Genomic DNA, 19,709 nt, shown 5'->3' on the forward strand with positions numbered 1-19,709 from the left:
CCGGGAATATTCTCCCTCAGCACAGCTGTAATGCTATCCCTTATCAAAAATACCACTCCCCCTCCTCTCTTGCCTCCCTTTCTATCCTTCCTGTAGCATTTGTATCCTGGAACATTATGCTGCCAGTCCTGCCCTTCCCTGAGCCATGTTTCTGTAACTGCTATGATATCCCAGTCCCATGTTCCTAACTACGCCCAGAGTTCATCTGCCTTCCCTGTTAGGCCCCTTGCATTGAAATAAATGCAGTTTAATTTATTAGTCCGACTTTGTCCCTGCCTGCCCTGACTGTTTGATTCACTTCTGTTCTCAACTGTACCAGTCTCAAATTGATCTCTTTCCTCACTATCTCCCTGGGTCCCACCTCCCACCGTACTAGTTTAAATCCTCCCAAGCAGTTCTAGCAAATTTCCCTGCCAGTATATTAGTCCCCTTCCAATTTAGGTGCAATCCGTCCTTCTTGAACAGGTCACTTCTACCCCAAAAGAGATTCCAATGATCCAAAAATGTGAATCCTTCTCCCATACACCAGCTCCTCAGCCATACATTCATCTGCTCTATCCTCCTATTCCTTCCCTCACTAGCTCATAGCACTGGGATTAATCCAGATATCAGAAAAAGACAGCATGGTTACCTTGATTTGCTTCTAAATGCCCTGCCATAATACCTTTTAAAATAGCTTCTCACATCTTAACAGATGCTCAGCTATCCAGCCTGTATTTTCCTGCAATTCATCTGCTCGTGAAGCAGAATGAACAACAGACCTGCACGAGAAGGACAGCAGTAGTACAACATAAAGAATCTGCAAGGGGGTACAGATAGGTTGTGTGAGTGAGCGAGCAAAAACTTGTCAGGTGAGTTTAATGCAGCAAAACAAAGAGTGCTGCACTTTGGTAGGAATAATCAAAACTTGGATCATCATTTAAATGGACACAGACTCCAAAAAAGTGAAGCACATGAGGATTGAATGTTCTTGTGCATAAAACACAAAGTTAGCAGGCAGGTGCAGCAAGTAATCAAGATGACAAGTTGAAATTTTACCTTTATTGTTAGGGATTTGAGCTTGAAAACAGGGAAGGCTTGTTACAACTATACAGGGGTATTGGTGAGATGCACCTGTGGTACTGTTACAGTTTTAGTCATTATATTTAAGCAAAGATATACCGGCATTGAAGCAGTTGAAAAGAGATTCATGAGCTGATTCCTGGGATGAAGAAGTTAACTTATCAAGAACAGCTAAACAAGTTAGAGAGCTTAAGTGAATGGAGGAAGGTTTCACTGAAGCATACAAGATTTTGAGGGGGCTTAACAAGATAGGTAGAGATGTTTCCATTAGTAGGGGAATCTCAAACTGGGGACAGTTACAAAAATAAAAGGGGACATTCGTTGAAAACTGAAATGCAAAGGAGTTTCTTCTCTCAGTGGATAACAAATGTCTGGAATTCTCCATCCCAAATAATTGTGGAAGCTAGATCACTGAAAGCATTTAAAGGGGAGGTGGATAAGATTTTTCAAATATAAATATAATAATCAGGTCTGAAAGAAGAGTAGAGGCCTGGGGGAGATCAGTCATGATAGAGACAGAGTCAGAGTCAGATGTACAGCACAGAAGCAGACCCTTTGGCTCAACTTGTTCATGCCAACCTAAATTAATTTAATACCATTTGTCAGACTTGGCTCATGTCCCGCTAAACCGTTACTATTCATATACCCATTATGATGCCTTTTAAATGCTGTAATTGTACCAGCCTCCACCACTTTCTCTGGCTGCTCATTCCATACGTGCACCAGCCTTTGTGTGAAGAAAAAAAAAAATCACCCTTTAAGTCCTTTTTAAGTCTTTCCCCTCTCATCGTAAAACTATGCCCTCTAATTCTGGACTCTCCACTGGGCAAACCTGAAAGGATTCTATTTCTTTTGTTCTTCCATTTCCTGACAACTATTTCTTGGATGTTCAGTGTACCTTCTACAATGAAGAAAGATGCAAAATAGCTGTTCAATTCATCTACCGTTTGCTTATTTGCCATTATTCATCCCACTTTTGATACAATCAACTCTCACTTCATGAATGTTCCTTTTCTAAACTACCATCAGAAACACGTATGTCTTTACATTTTTAGGTAGCATTCTTTATGGTCTATATTTTTCCCTCATTAATATTTCATGCATCCTTTGCTGTTTCTCATACTGTATCCAATCCTCCGATCTGCCATCTATCTTTGTGTAATTATATGTTGCTTTAAGACTGATACTATGATTAACTTTTTAAGTTAACCATGAATGGTGCCAACCCCCACCTCTGTGGTGACTGAATCCTCTAGCTAATATCTTAATGGACCTTTATCAAAATTTAGCATAACCTCTTTGCTTTTGCAGTAAATGCCTCTATTTATTAAGATCAAGATCAAATAATTTTGGAAAAATTCTCTTAATATGTCCCACCATCTTCAAAGATTGATGCATGTGTACTTCTCAGTCCCTGCTTCTGCACATTTTAAAATTGTGTCATTAAGACCAGAGCATATTTCTCTGTCCCTTCTTCCAAATGCATCACCTCATTTTTCTCTATATTAATTTCCACCTAGACTTGTGACACGAAGTCCAGCTGCAGACAATTCATACCATCCTCACCAGTTTCCACTCTCCCAAGTTTGGCACAATCAGCACAATTTGAAATTTTACTCCCTCGTCCAACATCCAAGTCATTTATATATAAGCTAAAGAAAAAGCCCTGGTCTTTGCACTATGCTAAGAGAACACCATGGTCTCTCATTTTCCAATGCAAGAAACAATCCACCATAACTCACTGCTTTCTGTCCTCAAGTCAACTTTATATCCAATTGGATCTTAACTTGCCTATACTATTTGCAATGCCAAAATTGAATGTCAGTCAACCAGCAACTTCTAACAAAGTCACTCATGTTCTGATACTACTGACCTGAAACATTAAGTCTAATTTCTCTCACCATTGATGCAGTCATACATTTTCTGCTCTTCTTACTTCATTTCCCTGAGCTTTGATTCAATGGCAGCTAATTATCTGTTTCTGAACAAAGTAAGTTTTGATATTGATTCCCACCTCAAACTCAAACACCAAAAAAAAGTTTGCTATTATTTCCTAGCTAGATTTTTTGATTAGGAAGCAAAGAAATGCTCGATGATCTTAAAACGAAACTGGCCAAATGCAACATCCAATTTAAATCAGAATAGAGAAAGAATTAATTTGAATCAGTGAAAATTACTTTTCTTATAAAGATATTATTATAAAGATGTTACTGTATTGGACTATGAAGAATCTGTAATTATTAGAATTTAATTTTGAACTACAGTTACCCACTGAGCATTTGAAAAGTATGATGGCCAGATTATGTAGTCAGTGATGTAATGGCACTCGCCAGCCATCTCAGCCAGCTGACCACAGAATTTCCATGACCTTTTCAGAGGAGATTCCCTATCACAGAGTCTGATTCAGCATGATCCAGCCTTCAATGTTTGACAGTGCAGAAAACAACACTGCTGTTCTTCAGTAATAAACACAAAATCCTGGATAAACCCAGCAGGTCTGTCAGTATCTGTGGAGAGAGAAACAGAGAGTTAAGAATAAGTCACATCAGACTTTGAACATTTAACTTGGTTTCTGTCTCCACAGGTGCTGCCAGACTGCTGGGTTTCACCAGCATTTTCTGCTGTAATGGCACATTTCCAGAATCAGTGTCTTGCCTTTATTTTACTGCTACTTTTCAAGCAGATAGTCTCGTATGAATTTTACACAGTTTAATCATAAAGGAATTGAGAAAAATAGATCCTGTGTGGACTAGCTGGCAGGAATATTTGCAGACATCTTTAACCTCTCCTTAATATGATCTGAAGTCCCCATTTGCTTCAGGACCACCATCATCCAGTGCCAAAGAAAAATCATGCAGCCTGCCTCAAATGATTACCAACCAGTGACTCTGACTTCCATAATTACAAAATGCTTCAATAGATAAATCATGGCTAACATCAACTCCAGCCCATCAAACTGCCTTGATCCTTTGCAATTTGCCTATCAGCGCAACAGGTCCACAATAGATGACATCTCCCAGACCCTACACTCATCCCTGGAACATGTGGATAACAAGGATATCTACATTAGGTTTCTACTTATTAACTACAGTTCCAATTTCAACACCATAATTCCTAACAAACTTATCCCTAAACTCTGAGACCCAAGTCTCACCTCCTCCTTTTCCTGACCCACAGACCACAATTATTATGAACAGGGGACAACATCTCCTCCGCCATAATCCTCAATACTAGTGACCCCGCAAGGCTGCGTACTCAGCTCCTACAATACACACAACAATGTGGCCAACTCTAGTGACAAATTTGCTGATGACACCACTATTGTAGATCGGATTTCAAACAACGACAAGACAGGATACGTGAAAGAGATTGAGTGCTTAGCGGTATGGTAGGACGACAACAATCTCTCCATCAATGTCAACAAAATAAAGGAGCTGGATATTGACGTCAGAAAGCAGAGTGGAGGGCACGCCCCTGTCTGCATCAATAGTGCTGAGGTGGAGATGGTCAGGAGCGTTAGATTCCTGCGAGTGATGATCAACAGCAATCTGTCTGGTCCACCCACATCGACGCAACAGTCAAGAAAGCACAATGTCTCTATTTTCCTCAGGGAACTAAGGAAATTTATCATGGCCACAAGGACTCTTACCAGTTTTTATAGATGTACCAAAGAAAGCATCCTCTAGGACACTTCACAGGGTGGTATGGCAACTGCTCTTCCCAAGACCGCAGACCTGCACAGTCATGAAAACAACCCAATCCATCCACTGACTCCATCTATACTTCCCACACTGCCTCAGGAAAGCAGCCAACATAATCAAAGACCCTTCCCACCACAATTATACTCTCTTTCACCCTCCTCTTTCAGGCAGAAGATATAAAAGTCTAAATATACATAGATTCAAGAACAGCTTCATCCCTGCTGTTATCAGACTTTTGAACAGATGTTTCAAAATGTTAATTCTGATCTCTCTCTACACTTTCCCTGCGGCTGTAACACTGTACTCTGCACTCTGTTCTGCTACCCTGATGCATTTTGTATGGTACAATCTGCCTGCAGAGCACACAAAACAACACTGTTCACTGTATCTCTGTGTATATGACAACAGTAGATCAAAATTAAAATTTAATCATTTACTTTAATGACAGGCATAAATCTGTGTCACTTTTTGACACTGGCAATAAAAATTATACAAATAAAATGCTTTCTTGAGAATTTAAATCAATGTGATATTTACTGTTTTGGTTTTCTTCAATACCATTATACAGGAAAGCAGATTATATGGTTAACCTTATTGACCTGTGAGATTGTAGCACCAAATGAGTAATTTCAAACCTACATATAAATAAGGAGGAATGGATCATTTAACTCCACAAGCCTGCTCTGCCATTCAGTAAGATGATGGCTGACCTGACTACAACCTTAAATTTATATTCCTGCCTACCACTGATAATATCATATCCCCTTAATAAGAATCTGCCTACCTCTGCTTGTCATCCTATCAGAAACACAATCAATAATCAGAAAGAATCTTGTCACCTCTCCGTCTTAAAGGGACAACACTGTACTTTTAAACATTATTATAGATTCACTGTTCTAGATTCTCACACAAAAGGAAACATTCCATATTTACCCTCTCAAGAACTTCCTCAGGATTTTATATGTTTCAATTGTTATGGATCAGGTCGGACCCCCTCAAGACATTTCAAGAAAGTAGCCAAGATGCTAACTTTGCTCGTTGTTTTAAGCAGGTGTGGGTGGATATTCCAGGAGTGATTTGATACAGCTGGCCCAGGCACTGACTTTTAAACCAAACAGAATTTATTTGCAAGATTACTGAATTAAACACAAACAAAAGAGAACAGAATACAGAATGACTGAACCTATCTGAAACCCAACACATTATCACAACTTCATAATGCTGTTCCAAATACTTGCTACAATCCCCATAAACACCCCTTGCAAAAAAGGTAAAATCAAACACAGGGTCTTACAGGAGAGATGTCAGAGAGAGGAAGGATCAGCATGGACGCGCTTCTTTAGGTCCAGCAGTTTCACAACTCTGCTTGCTAAAACCAAATCAAACCAGAGAAAAGCTGAGCTGGCAGAACTGCCCACTCCCCCTTCATTATACAAGTGTTTTTTTTAACTTGAAAGAGTTTTGCCTGAGGTAGTATCTATTAGTTATAGTCAAATTGGCCCTAAAACCCTTCAAACCTAGACCTCCCGGAGTCTGTGATTATGATCCTCTTAAAAAAAACCAAGGACAACACAACCTTGTTAAAGGAGCAGCACCATCACACAATCAAGTTGTAGCTTGCTGTTCTAAACTCCATTGGATACAAATCTAGTCCACGAAGCTTTCCTCATCGAATAACCTGCCCATTCCAGATATTAATCTGGTAAACATTGTCAGAAACTGCTTCCATTGGATTTACATCTTTCCTTAAATAAAGTTACCAACACTCTGCACATTACTTCAGATTTGGTCAGGAATCTTCATCTTCAAAATCCTCATCAGCTTCATTTCATTCTATTTTTGTAATGCTTCCCATTTTTTCATTCCCATCAATTCTCGATACAATTGGGAATAGGATGACACTACTTCACCTTTAACAGTTTCAACTTAACTTACTACTCCCTGGAACTGCATGTCTAAACTTTTCACATCCTACTTGTCCAATCATTTTATACTTCTCATTGCCGCAGAAAGGCTGCCAACATCAAAAGTTCCTCCCACCCAGGTAATGCTCTCTTCCTGCAGGCAGAAGATATAGAAGCTTGAACATAAGCATTTCAGGTTCAAGAACAGCTTCTTTCCTGTCATTAATAGGCAGTTAGACCTCTCTAACTTCAAATAATGCTGATCTTGCTAATAGTGATCTTGCTTTATGCATCTCCTGTACAGCTGTAGCTTTGTATGCCTCACTGTCTGAGCATCCCATGATATGTATGTCCTTGTTTGCTACAATCTGCCTGTACTGCTCACAAAACAAAACTTTTCACTGTTCGTATGTACGTACATTGTGACAACAATTAATCAAATAAATAGATCAATGGGATGCATTGGAGTCCTGTCTCCATGCCTTACACATGATGGCTGCAGTGCTGAGGCTTAGACTTACCTTTGAGTAACAAACGCAAGACAATGTAGCAACATCTTTATTTAAAGTCCATAATTTTACTCAATTTCTGTCAAAACGTCATCTACAATTAATCAACATCCACTTGTTTTCACCTGTGGACGACTATGAGACATGGTCTACATTCAGTTATATAAATGGATAGCTGCTGCAATGAGGAGAATACATACTTCTTGCTCACTGGGTGAAGCAGTCTCCAGTAACCGAGTAAGCTCCTTCCCCATGGTGCTTTCTAGCTCCCGGCACTCAAACTGGACAGAAATACCTTTTGACATGGTTGTGGTGAAAAGTGAAGGTAAAGGAACACCTAGAACATAGGGCGAGAAAAGCAACATTTTCAGTACACAGCCCTGAGAAATGCATTACAATAACTTTGCTGATGGTACTTTGCCGCTGAATCATTCATTGGCAGGAATTGATCAAAATATTAAATTAAATAGAGATCACCAAAGAACAGATCTTGAGAAAGCATGCCAAATAGGCCAAGAGGAGCATAACTGGTTTCTGATAGTTTGAAATTAAGTATAACTAGTCACCTGGCAGGATTTAGCCTTTAACTGGATGAAGACATCAGTACTTGTTTTTCCTCATACATATTCATGACCTAGATCTCGGTATTCAGGGTACAATTTCAAAGTTTGCAAATGATGTAAAATTTGGAAAATTGTAAACTGTGAGGAAAGTATAGAACTCAAAAGGATATGGACAATTGGTCAGTGAACAGATGGGTGGCATAGTTTTCAAAGCAGAAGTTTAATTTGGTGCATTTTTGGTAGGAAGAACATTGAAAGACAATGTGAAATAGGGGTTACAATCCTAAAGAAGGAGGAGGCGCAGGCACAGGCACAGAGGGACCTGTGTGTATATATGCACAGATCACTGAAGGTGACAGTAGCGTAAACATAGCAATAAGCACTCAGTAACCTTGACTTTATTAATAGGGGACTAGCATACGAGAGCAATGAGGTGATGCTGAATTTATATATGACACTTGTTAGACCTTAGCTACAGTATTGTGTACAGTTCTGGGAACCACATTAAAGAAAGGATTGAGTGCATTGGAGAGAGGATGAAAGCAATTTACAAGAATGACACCATGGATGAGAAATGTCAGCTGGAGGTTGGATTGAAGCCATTGGGACTGTTCTCCTTGGAGAGAAAACCAAGCAAATATTTCAGAGGTTTTCAGAAACAAGAGGAGATAGAGAGAAACTGTTCCTGTTTGTAAAAAGATGAAGAAAAGGGCATAGATTTAAAGTGATTTGCAAAAGCCACAGGGGTAATATGAGGAAAAAGTGTTTTTTTTTTCACTTAGCCTGGAAATGTGGTGGAGGCATAATTAATTGGGGCATTTGAAAGGGCATTGGATTATACTTTGTTAAGAACAACATGCACAAATATAGGGGTAAAAACAGGAGATTGGCTCGAGGTTCATTTTAAAGAGTTGGTGCAGGCACAATGAGTCAAATGATCTTCTGAAAAAATAGAAAAGCTTCACTGAATTTATCATGGCTAATCTGATAATTCTCAACTCCACTTTCCTGCCTTTTTTCCCATAACTCGCCCCTCATAATTAAAAATATACTTAATGACCCAGCCTCTACAGCATTGTGGTAAAGAATTCCAGAAATTCATTTCCTCTGAAAGAAGAAATTCCTCGTCTGTCTTAAAATGACCCCTTCTTCTGAGATTACATCTTCTAGTCATAGAATTGCTGACAAGGAGAAAACATCTCCACATCTACTCTGTCAAGGTCTCTTAAGAATCCTGTATGTTTCAATAAGGTCACCTCTTATTCTTTTAAACCGCAACAAGTACAGGCCCAATCTACTCAAACTATTATCATAAGACAGACCCTCCATATCAGGAAGGATACCAGACCTAATGAACCTTCTCTGGATGAACTTCCAATGTCAGTATATCTTTCCTTGGATAAGGGGGCTCAAAACCTTTCATCGTATTCCCACATGGTCTAACTAATGACTTATATAGTTTCAGCAAGACTTGGCTTTTTTTTAATATTAGAACATAGAACAGCACAGAACAGGCCGACAATGTTGTACCAAGCATTTACCTTAATCTAAGATCAACTTAACCTATACACCCCTCAATTTACAGACATCCATGTGCTTGTCCAGCAGTCACTTAAATATCCTTACTCCCACTGCTGGCAGTACATTCCACACACGCAGCACTCTCTGCATAAAGAACTTACCTCTGACATCTCCCCTGTACCTTCCTCCAATCACCTTAAATTAAGACCCTTCATGGCAGCCATTTCTGCCCTGGGGAAATCTGTGTACTCTATCTATACATCTTATTACCTTGTATACCTCTATCAAGTCACCTTTCTTCCTCCTCTCCGGTGTGAAAATCCCTAGCTTACTCAACCTCTCTTCATAAGACAAGCCCTCCAATCCAAGCAGCATCCTGGTAAATCTCCACTGCACCCTCTCCATCTACATCCGTCCTATAATGAAGTGACCAGAACTAGAAATAACATCCCAAGTGTGGTCCAACCAGGGTTCTATAGAGCTGCAGCAAAACCTTGCAGCTCTTAAACTCAATCCCCTTGTTAATGAAAACCAAAAACCATATGCCTTCTTAACCCTATCAACTTGGGTGGCAGCTTTGAGGGATCTACGTACGTGGACCCCAAGATCCCGCTGTTCCTCCACATTGCCAAGAATCCTGTATTCAACATTCAAATTCAACCTTCCAAAATGAATCACTTTGCATTTATCCAGGTTGAACTCCATCTGCCACTTCCCAGCCCAGCTCTGCATCCTGTCAATGTCTTGTTGTAGCCTGCAACAGCCCTCGGCACTATCTACAACACCACCAACCTTTGTGTCATCAGCAAACTTACTTACCTACCCTTCCACTTCATCCAAGTCATCTATAAAATCTACAAAAATCAGGGGCCAAGAACAGATCCCTGCAGGATATCACTCGTCACCAACTTCCAGGTGAAATACTTTCCATCCACCACCACTCACTGTCTTCTTTTGGCCAGCCAATTCTGTATCTAGACAGCCAAATTTCCCTGTATCCCATACCTTCTAACTTTCTGAATGAGCCTACCATGGGGACCCTTATCAAATGCCTTACTGAAGTCTACATAGACCACATCCACTGCTCGACCTGAGTCAACTTGTCTCCTCACATCCTCAAAGAACTTAATAAGGTTTATGAGACATGACCTGTCCCTCACAAAGCCATGCTGACGATCTTTAAATCCTCTCTCAGAATCCTTTCCAATACTTTGCTTATCACAGACGTAATACTGACTGGTCCGTAATCCCCAGAGATTGCCCTATTCCCTTTCTTGAACAGAGGACCAACATTTGCCTCCCTCCAATCAGCTGGTAGTACACCAATGGAGAGTGAGGATGCAAAGATCTTTGCCAGAGGCACAGCAATCTCATTCCTCACTTCCCTTAGTAACCTTGGACATATCTGGTCCTGCCCTGGAGACTTATCTATCTTGATGGTTCCCAGAGTTTCCACTTTCTTAATATCAATCTGCTCAAGCCCATTAACCTGGTCCATGGTATTCACAAGGTCCCTCTCTCTAGTGAATACTGAAGCAATAAACTCATTTAGGGCCTCCCATACCTCATCAGACTCCAGGCCAAGTTCCCTCCACTACCTCTGATCAGCCCAACACTCTCTCTGATCATTCTCTTATTCCTCACAAATGTGTAGAAATGCCTTTGGGTTTACCCTCATCCTTCCTGCCAAGGCTTTTTCGTGTCCCCTCCCAACTCTTCTCAGTCCATTTTTGAGTTCTTTCCCAGCTACCCTGCAATTCCCTAAGCTGTGCCAGATCCTTGCTTCTCAATCTTAAGTAAGCAGCCTTCTTTCTCTTGATGAGAAGCTCCTCTTCTCTTGTCATCCAAGGCTCCTTCACCTTACCATTCCTTGCCTGTCTCAGTAGGACAGTTATCCAACACTCGCAACAAGTGCTCCTTAAATGGTCTCCATATTTCTGTTATGCATTTCCAGTAGAACAATTGTTCCCAATTTATATTCCACAGCTCCTGTCTAATAGTGGTATAATTTCCCCTCCCTTAATTAAATACCTTCCCATACTGTCTGTTCCTATCCCTCTCCATGGCTATGGTAAATGGGTGGTTGTGGTCACTGTCACCAAAATGCTCTCCCACCAAGAGATCTGACACCTGACCTGGCTCGTTGCCAAGCCTTCCCTCCAGTCGGCCTATCTACATATTGAGTCAGGAGTCCCTCCTGGGCACACCTGACAAAAATCAGCTCCATCCAGACCACGTGCACTAAGGAGATTCCAATCAATATTGGGGAAGTACAAGTCACCTATAACAACAACTATGTTATATCTGCACCTTTCCAAGATCTGCTGTTCAATCTGTCTGTTATATAGGCTATACTAGCATTGCATTTAGAAACATGTACTATATATATAACATTTTATGCACCCTGACAAATTTATTTGAATGTTTGAGGAGTTAACAAGCAGGATAAATGGGAATCACTGGTTGCAATATTTGGATGTATCAATTATTGGATGAGGTAAGTGAATGCAATCAAGTTTGCAGATGACACAAAAATAGGCAGGAAGGCAATCTGCAGAGGAGCACAAACAGGTCAAGCAAGTGAGCAAAAACTTGGCAAATGGAATATAATGCGAAAATATGAGGTCATGCACTTTGGCGGAAAGAGGAGCTGAATATGATTTAAATACAGAAAGATAACAAGCAGCGAGGGATTTGACGGTCCTCAAGCATAAATCACAAAAAAGCTAGCAGTTTAAGTCTGTTTTCAGAATACCTGGAATACTGTGAACAGTCTGATCGCTAATCTAAAAGAAAGGTGTACTGGGAATGGGATTTAGAAGAACGAGAGGTGATTTATTGAAACATACACAATCCTTATGGGACTCAACAGGGTAGAAATTGAAAAATTGTTACCCCTTATGGGAGAGTCTAGGAGCCATGGGCATAATCTCAGACAAGACGTCATCCAAATCAGAAAGAATTTCTTCTCTCAGAAGATAATGAATAGGTGGCATTGTTTACCATAGAGAGGTGTTGAGGCGGGGTCACTAAGTATACTCAAGGATGAAATAGACAAATTTTTAATCAGTCAGAGAATCAAGGGTTAGGTCAAAAAGGCAGCAAAGTTGATCCAAAATTCCATGGTATAGCTCTACTTCTTTGCTTTGTTTTCAAATGTTTACTCAATTTAATTTTGAAAGCTACCGTCAGTGCCATTTGAGGATGAACATTTCAGATTACAACTAGCCACATGTAAAAAATTACCAATTATCTTAAATCTATGCTTTTGGTTCACAAATTTTCCTGTCACTGTAAATAATTTCTCTGAAGCTGTTTTCTATTGGAATCCATTATAAATGGTTATTAGGTCATCCCCTAACCATCTAACCTTAAGGATAACCACTCTAGCTTTTATAGTCTCTCCTGAAACTCCTCATCCTGATGAAAGAACCTCCTTCTGCATTTTATTCAATATTCTGACATATAATCAGTTCTTCTATAACGCAATGATTGCTCTCTAGTGCAACCCCACGTTACAGAAAAGTCAACCTTTAGAAACAGCGTTTAAAGTGTTGATGCTATAATCATGTTACAGCCAACACACATTTTAAACATTCCTGCTGTAGAAACAGCATCCCCAATTCGCCAAACTCGTTATAGCAAATTTGCAGTGACAAAACATGCATTATAACAGAACAACCTATAATCTCATTTGTAAAGTTTCTAAGGCCTTTTATCAGACTGTTAGGACCATAAAACTCAAGAGTAAAAAGTACACCAACCAAAACTTTGAGTCTGCCACACCATAGTGTTATAGAGTCTCAAAGCACGGAAACAGACCCTTCAGTCCAACTCATCCATATCAACCAGAAATTCCAATCTGACCTGGTACCATTTGCCAGCATTTGGCACATATCCCTCTAAATCCTTCCTATTTATATATAACATTTAAAAGGCATCTGTACGGATAATTGTATCTGCCTCCAGCACTACTTCTGGCAGCTCATTTGGTACATTCACCACCCTCTGCCTGAAAATGTTATCACTCAGATCCTTTTTAATTATTTTCTCTGTCACCGTAAATCTATGCCCTCGCCCTTGGAAAAAGACCTTGGCTATTCACCCTTCTTTCTATGCCGCTCGTGATTATATAAAAGGTCCCCCACAGCCTCTCCATATAACTCAAACTCTCCAGTTCCAGCAACATCCTTGTAAATCTTTTGTGCACCCTCTCAAATTTCACAACATCCTTCCTATAGAAGGGGCAACCAGAATTGTACGCAGTATTCCAAAAGTGGCCTTACCAATGTCCTGTACAGCCACAACATGACATCCCAACTCCTGTACTCAATGTTCTTACTAACGAAGGCAAGTGTGCCAAAATGACTTCTTCACCACTGTCTACATACAACTCCACTTTCAAGTAACTATGTGTGCCTGCATCCCCAGGTCTCTTTGTTCAGCAACACTCCCCAGGCTCTATCTTTAAGTGTATAAGTTCTGCCCTGGCTTGCCTTCCCAAAGTGCAACACTTCATATTTATCCAAATTAAACTTCATCTGCCACTCCTTGGTCCATTGGCCAATATGATCAAAGTTCTGTTATACTCTGAGATAAATTTCTTCACTGTGCAATACACCACCTATTTTGGTGTTGTTATCTGCAAACTTACTAACCTTACCTCCTATGTTCATATTCAAATCGTTTACATAAGTAACAAAAAGCAGTGGACCCAGCACACCGCTGGTCACAGGCCTCCAGTGCGAAAAGCAACACTCGACTATCATCCTCTGTCTCCTACCTTCAAGCAAATTTTGTATCCAATTGGCTAGTTCCCCCGGACCCCATATGATCTAGCCTCAGTAACCACTTTACCATGGGGAATCTTGTCGAATGCTTTGCTAATGTCCATATAGATGTTGACCACTCTACCTTCAATCTTGTTTGTCACCTCTTCAAAAAAACTCAAGCAGGTTAGTGAGACAAGATTTTCCATGCACAAAGCCATGATGACTATCCCTAATCAATCCTTGCCTTTCTAAATGCACGTTAATCCTGTCCTTCAGAATTCCCTCCAACAACATACCCACCACTGACGTAAGGCTCACCGTTCTTAAGTTTGCTGGGTTTTCCTTATAGCCTTTCCTAAATAATGGTACCACATTAGCCAACCTGCAGTCTTCCAGCATTTCACCCATGGCTGTTGATGATACAAATATCTCAGCAATGGGCCCAGCAATCTCTTCCCTAGCTTCACACAAAGTTTGGGAAACACCTGATCAGGTCCTAGGGATTTATCTACTTTTGTGTGTTTTAAGACCTCCAGCACCTTCTCTTGAACTCTTTCAAGACAACACTATTTATTTCCTCAAGTTCTCTTGCTTCCATGTCGTTCTCCACAGTAAATATCGATGCAAAATATTTGTTTGGTATCTTACCCATCTGTTGTGGTTCCACACAAAGTCAGCCAAGCCGATCTTTAAGGGGTCCTATTCTCTCTATCATTACCCTTTTGTACTTATAGAATCTTTTCTGGATTCTCCTTAACTCTATGCCAAAGCTACTTCATGTCCCCTTTCTGACCTCCTGATTTCCCTCAAGTATACTCCTACTGCCCTTATATGCCGCTAGACATTCACTTGATCCCGGCTGTCTATAATGGAAATGTCGTATTTTTCTGGACTGGAGCCTCAATTTTTCTTGTTGTCATCCAGCCTTGCCCTATACCTACAAGCTTTGCCCTTCACACGAGCAGGAATATTCTGTCTCTGAATTTTTGTTATCTCTTTTTTAAAGAATTCCCACTTCACAAACATTTCTTTATCTGCCAATAACCTCCTCCAATCAACTTCTGAAAGTTCCAATTCCAACAAATTTGGTCTTACTCCAACTTAGAACTTCAATTCTATCATTTTCCATAACTATCTTAAAACTAATAAAAATAGGAATGCATCCCAGGGTACTAAAAGAGATGGCAGGAGAAATAGCAAGTGCACTGGTGGTAATTTTCCAAAATTCGCTTGATTCTGGGGCAGTCCCAGCAGATTGGAAAACATCAAATGTGACACCACTATTTGAAAAAAGGTAGACAAAAGATGGGGAATTATAGACCGGTTAGCTTAAACTCTGTAGTGGGGAAGATACTTTAGTCTATTATCAAGGAAGAGATAGCAAGGCATCTCGATAAAAATTGACGCAGTGTGGGCTCACGGAGGGCAGGTCATGCTTAACAAATCTTTTGGAATTCTATGAGAAAGTGAGGACTGCAAATGCTGGAGATCAGAGTCGAGAGTGTGGTGTTGGAAAAGCACAGCAGGTCAGGCAGCATCCAAGGAACGGGAGAATCGATATTTCAAGCAAGGTAGACAACAGGGACCCAGTGGATGTAGCGTACCTAGATTTCCAAAAGGCCTTCGACAAGGTGCCACACAAGATAAAGATGCATGGCATTAGTGGTAAAGTATTAGCATGGATAGAGGATTGGTTGACCAACAGGAAGCAAAGATGGGGGTAAATTACTGCTATTCTGGCTGGTAATCAGTGACTAGTGGTGTGCATCAGGGATTGGTGTTGGGACTGCAATTATTCACAAATTATATAGATGATCTGGAGTTGGGGACCATGTGTAGTGTGTCAAAGTTTATGGATGACACTAGGGTAAGTGGCAGAACAAATTAAGCAGAGGAACATACATACATTGAGTTGGCAAAGGTCTGGCAGATGGAATATAACGTTAATAAATGTGAAGTCATCCATTTTGGTCAGAGTAACAATAAAAAGGATTATTACTTGAATGGGAAAACGTAGCATGCTGCCATGCAGAGGGACCTGGGTGTCCTTGTGCGTGAATCACAGAAGGTTCGTCTGCAGGTACAAGTAATTGGAATGTTCTCCTTCATTGCTAAAAGGATTGAGTTTAAAAAGCAGGGAGGTTATGTTGTAGCTGTATAGGGTGCTGGAGAGGCCACACCTGGATACTGTGTGTAGTTTTGGTCTCCTTACTTGAGAAAAGATATACTGGCACTGGAGGGGGTGCAGAAGAGGTTCCCTGGATTGTTTCTGGAGTTGAGGGGTTTGGCTTATGAGGAGAGGCTGAGTAGACTGGGATTATATTCATTGGAATTCACAAGAATGAGGGGGAATCTTATAGGGACATAAAATTATGAAGGGAACAGATAAGATAGAAGTAGGATGGATGCTTCCACTGGCAGGTGAAACTAGGACAAGAGGGCATAGCCTCAAGATTAGAGGAAGCAGATTTAGGACTGAACTGAGAAGGAATCTATGGAATTCCTTGCCCAGTGAAGTAGTTGACGCTGCTTCAGTAAACGTTTTTAAAGCTAAGATGTTTTTGAACAATAAAGGAATTAAGGGATACAGTGAGAGCATAGATAAGTAGATCCGAGTCCACAGCCATGATCTTATTGAATGGCGGAGCACGCTCGAAGGGCCAGATGGCCTACTCCTGCACCTAGTTCTTATGATCACATGCCCCAAAATACACCCCAATTAACACCTCAGTCACTTGCCCTGCCTGGTTTCCCCAAAAGAAGATCAAGTATTAGTCCTTCTCTAATATATACAACCTCATATTGAATAAGAAAGTTTTCTTGTAACACTTAGATACCTCCCCATCCAAGCCTTTTAACACTATGATAGTCCAACTCTGCTGGGAAAGTTAAAATCTCCTACCATTACAACCTTATCATTCTTACAGGTGTAAGAGATCTCCTTACATATTTGGTTCTCAATTTACTGATAAGGTGACAATCCCTTTCTTATTTCTCAGTTCCACCCAAATAACTTCACTCAATGTACTTCCTGGAATATCTTCCTTAAGCACAGCTGTAATGTTATCCCTAACCAAAAAAGCCACTCCCCCTCCTCTCCTGCATCCCTTTCTATGGCATCTATACTCCAGAACATTAAGCTGCCAGCCCTGAACCATGATTCTGTAATAGCTGTGATATCCAAGTCCCAAATTCCCAACTATGCCCTACATTCATCTGCCTTTTACCTGTCAGGCCTCTTGTATTGAACTAAATGCAGTTTATCAGTCTTATGGCTTGCTCTTCTTATCTACCATATCAGACACATCTATCAGCTAATGAAGGAGTGGCGCTCCGAAAGCTAGTGTGCTTCCAATTAAACCTGTTGGACTATAACCTGGTTTGTGTGGTTTTTAACTTCGTATCAGACACAGCTTTTTTTCCTTACTCACTATCACTTTAAAGTTTAAAGCTTCCCCAGTTGATTTAGATTAGTTTGGATTAGATTCCCTGCAGTGTGGAAACAGGCCCTTCGGCCCAACACCGACCCTCTGAACATAACCTTCAACTCCACGTTCCCACCTATAATCCCCAATTACCTCTGATTTAAAAAGTCTCTTTCAGCCTTCTGACAAAAAAAATCCTCCTTTTTTCTGTCTTACTTATACTATATCCTCAGTCTTAAATTTTTCCATAAGTGTAAACATCAGTTGTTTCACCCAAATAACTTCACTCAACGTACTCCCTGGAATATCTTCCCTAAGCACAGCTGTAATATTATCATTACTTTTCTTATTAGTCAGAAATTGCAATTAACATAACACATCTCCTAACAAAACAGGATATATTTGCAGTTAAAAAGATAGCAAGACTTGATATTTTAAAGCTTCTGTTTACTACTTACTTTACAGAGACTACAGTTAACAAAGTTTGCATTTCTAACATGCTGCATTGTTAAAAATGGTCCTGAATGAATGAATCACAACAATTAAACTACTATAGTACACAGTCAAAATGCCAAAGTACACAATATAAAGCATTTAAGGCAATTACATACTGCAATGAAAGCCCACATATAGAATTTTTACCAACTTGTTTCAAATGCTGCCCCATACAATCTAAAAACTGAGAAATATGCTGCCACTGGACAATGCTATTTCAAGTTGGATATTAAATTTTTATGCCTGTCATGCATGACCTAACAGACAGTGCATTTTGTCATGTTTCACAATTGTGAAATTCCTTGTTATAGCCCTTCAACAAATTCTACAAAACTCAGAGAATTAATCGCTTCATAACTGGCAGGAACAGAGAGTGATCCGGTCCCAGGGACAGACCACAAACCGGGACAGAGTGTGATCCCGTCCCGGGGCAAACCACAAACCGGGACAGAGTGTGATCCCGTCCCGGGGACAGAGTGTGATCCCGTCCCGGGGACAGACCACAAACCGGGACAGAGTGTGATCCCGTCCCAGAGACGGGCCACAAACCGGGACAGAGTGTGATCCCGTCTCGGGGACAGAGTGTGATCCCGTCTCGGGGACAGACCACAAACCGGGACAGAGTGTGATCCCGTCTCGGGGACAGACCACAAACCGGGACAGAGTGTGATCCCGTCCCAGAGACGGGCCACAAACCGGGACAGAGTGTGATCCCGTCCCGGGAACAGACCACAAAATAAAGGGAAAGCTATGAAACCCTTGGCTGAAGTAACAAAAAGCTCAGATTCCTTGAGTTCTCCCGGTGCGGGGGGGGAGGGGGGAAGGAGTGGGGAAAGGGGGGGTGGGGGGAGAGGCCGGTTGCCCGCTCTCACCTGTCGCCATGGTGCCGCTGGGCGCGAGCCGGGACAGCCAGCTCCCGCTCCCTCTCAGGCGGGACTGGGGCACCGGGAGCCGGCCCCTGGAGGCGGCACGGGCGGGGCGGGGCGGGGCGGGGGAAACTGACAACCGGCCCCGCCCCCGGCGCGCCGCTGCAGCCAGGCGGTGAGCGCGGCAGAAAACGCGCTCCCGAGGCAGGAGGCGCCGGGCGCGATGCGCGCTCCCGTCCCCGGGGGCAGGGTCCGGTCTCAGATCACGGCCTTACCGCCCTCGCAGTTTGACCTCTGACGGGGGAGAGGACGCCCCGTGAAGCGGGGAAGTCCGGATCAGGGTTTGAGGGGGGTGTCCGGCTGGGAGGGCGGGGGGAGTGGCCGGGCGGGGGAGGGGAGGGGGTCCGCGTCTCTGGGATTGAAGGGGGTCCCTGATCCCGCTCGCGCTCCCACCTTCGCACTCCGGTGGACAGCCAGCTGATTAGTCCCCGCCCCCTCTTGCATTCCTATCGGTTCGCCGCAGCGACGGACAGGCGGTACAGCCTATCAACGATCGGCACGTCGGCCTCACGTCAGACGTGGGTGAAGGAGAGATGAGAGATGGGAGATGGGGGATGGGGGATGGGGGAGGAGTGGGCCGTTCAGCTGTTGGTGTGAGGCGAGGCAACATCCGAGGAGCAAAAGTCCTTCATCAGGAATAGAGGCAGGAAGCCTCCAGGGTGGGGATCGCATGTGTTACTCAGTCTACACTTCAGGAGAGTTCAATGGGAGACTGTTTCTTATGTTGCATCACGCTTTAGAAATTCAAAGTTAATATAATATTTTAAAAGAATGTTAAAGAGAGTGAACCAGTGTATGCATTGAGTGAAACCAAACAGTATTGTACTGTCT

The 19,709-nt window shown here is 41.8% G+C and overlaps 1 protein-coding gene across 3 annotated transcripts in view; it reads right to left on the reverse strand.

Annotated features, from left to right (window-relative positions):
* Nucleotides 1-19,361, reverse strand: part of ugp2b (UDP-glucose pyrophosphorylase 2b) — a 58,358-nt gene extending 38,997 nt beyond the window's left edge. The window contains exons 1-2 of one of the 3 annotated variants that reach the window (XM_043696712.1): nt 19,272-19,361; nt 7,377-7,513 (exon numbers count right to left, since the gene is read on the reverse strand). In XM_043696712.1, coding sequence (XP_043552647.1) covers nt 7,377-7,481 — 105 coding nt within the window. In that variant the 5' untranslated portion in view covers nt 7,482-7,513; nt 19,272-19,361. Of the gene's footprint in view, nt 1-7,376; nt 7,514-7,742; nt 7,763-18,824; nt 19,086-19,271 lie in introns of those variants that run through there. The other 2 variants (XM_043696714.1, XM_043696713.1) reach the window with 2 other exon arrangements.
* Between the last annotated feature and the right edge of the window lie 348 nt (nt 19,362-19,709).

This window comes from Chiloscyllium plagiosum, chromosome 9 (genome assembly GCF_004010195.1).
Source record: "Chiloscyllium plagiosum isolate BGI_BamShark_2017 chromosome 9, ASM401019v2, whole genome shotgun sequence".
Classification (NCBI taxonomy): Eukaryota; Metazoa; Chordata; class Chondrichthyes; order Orectolobiformes; family Hemiscylliidae; genus Chiloscyllium; species Chiloscyllium plagiosum.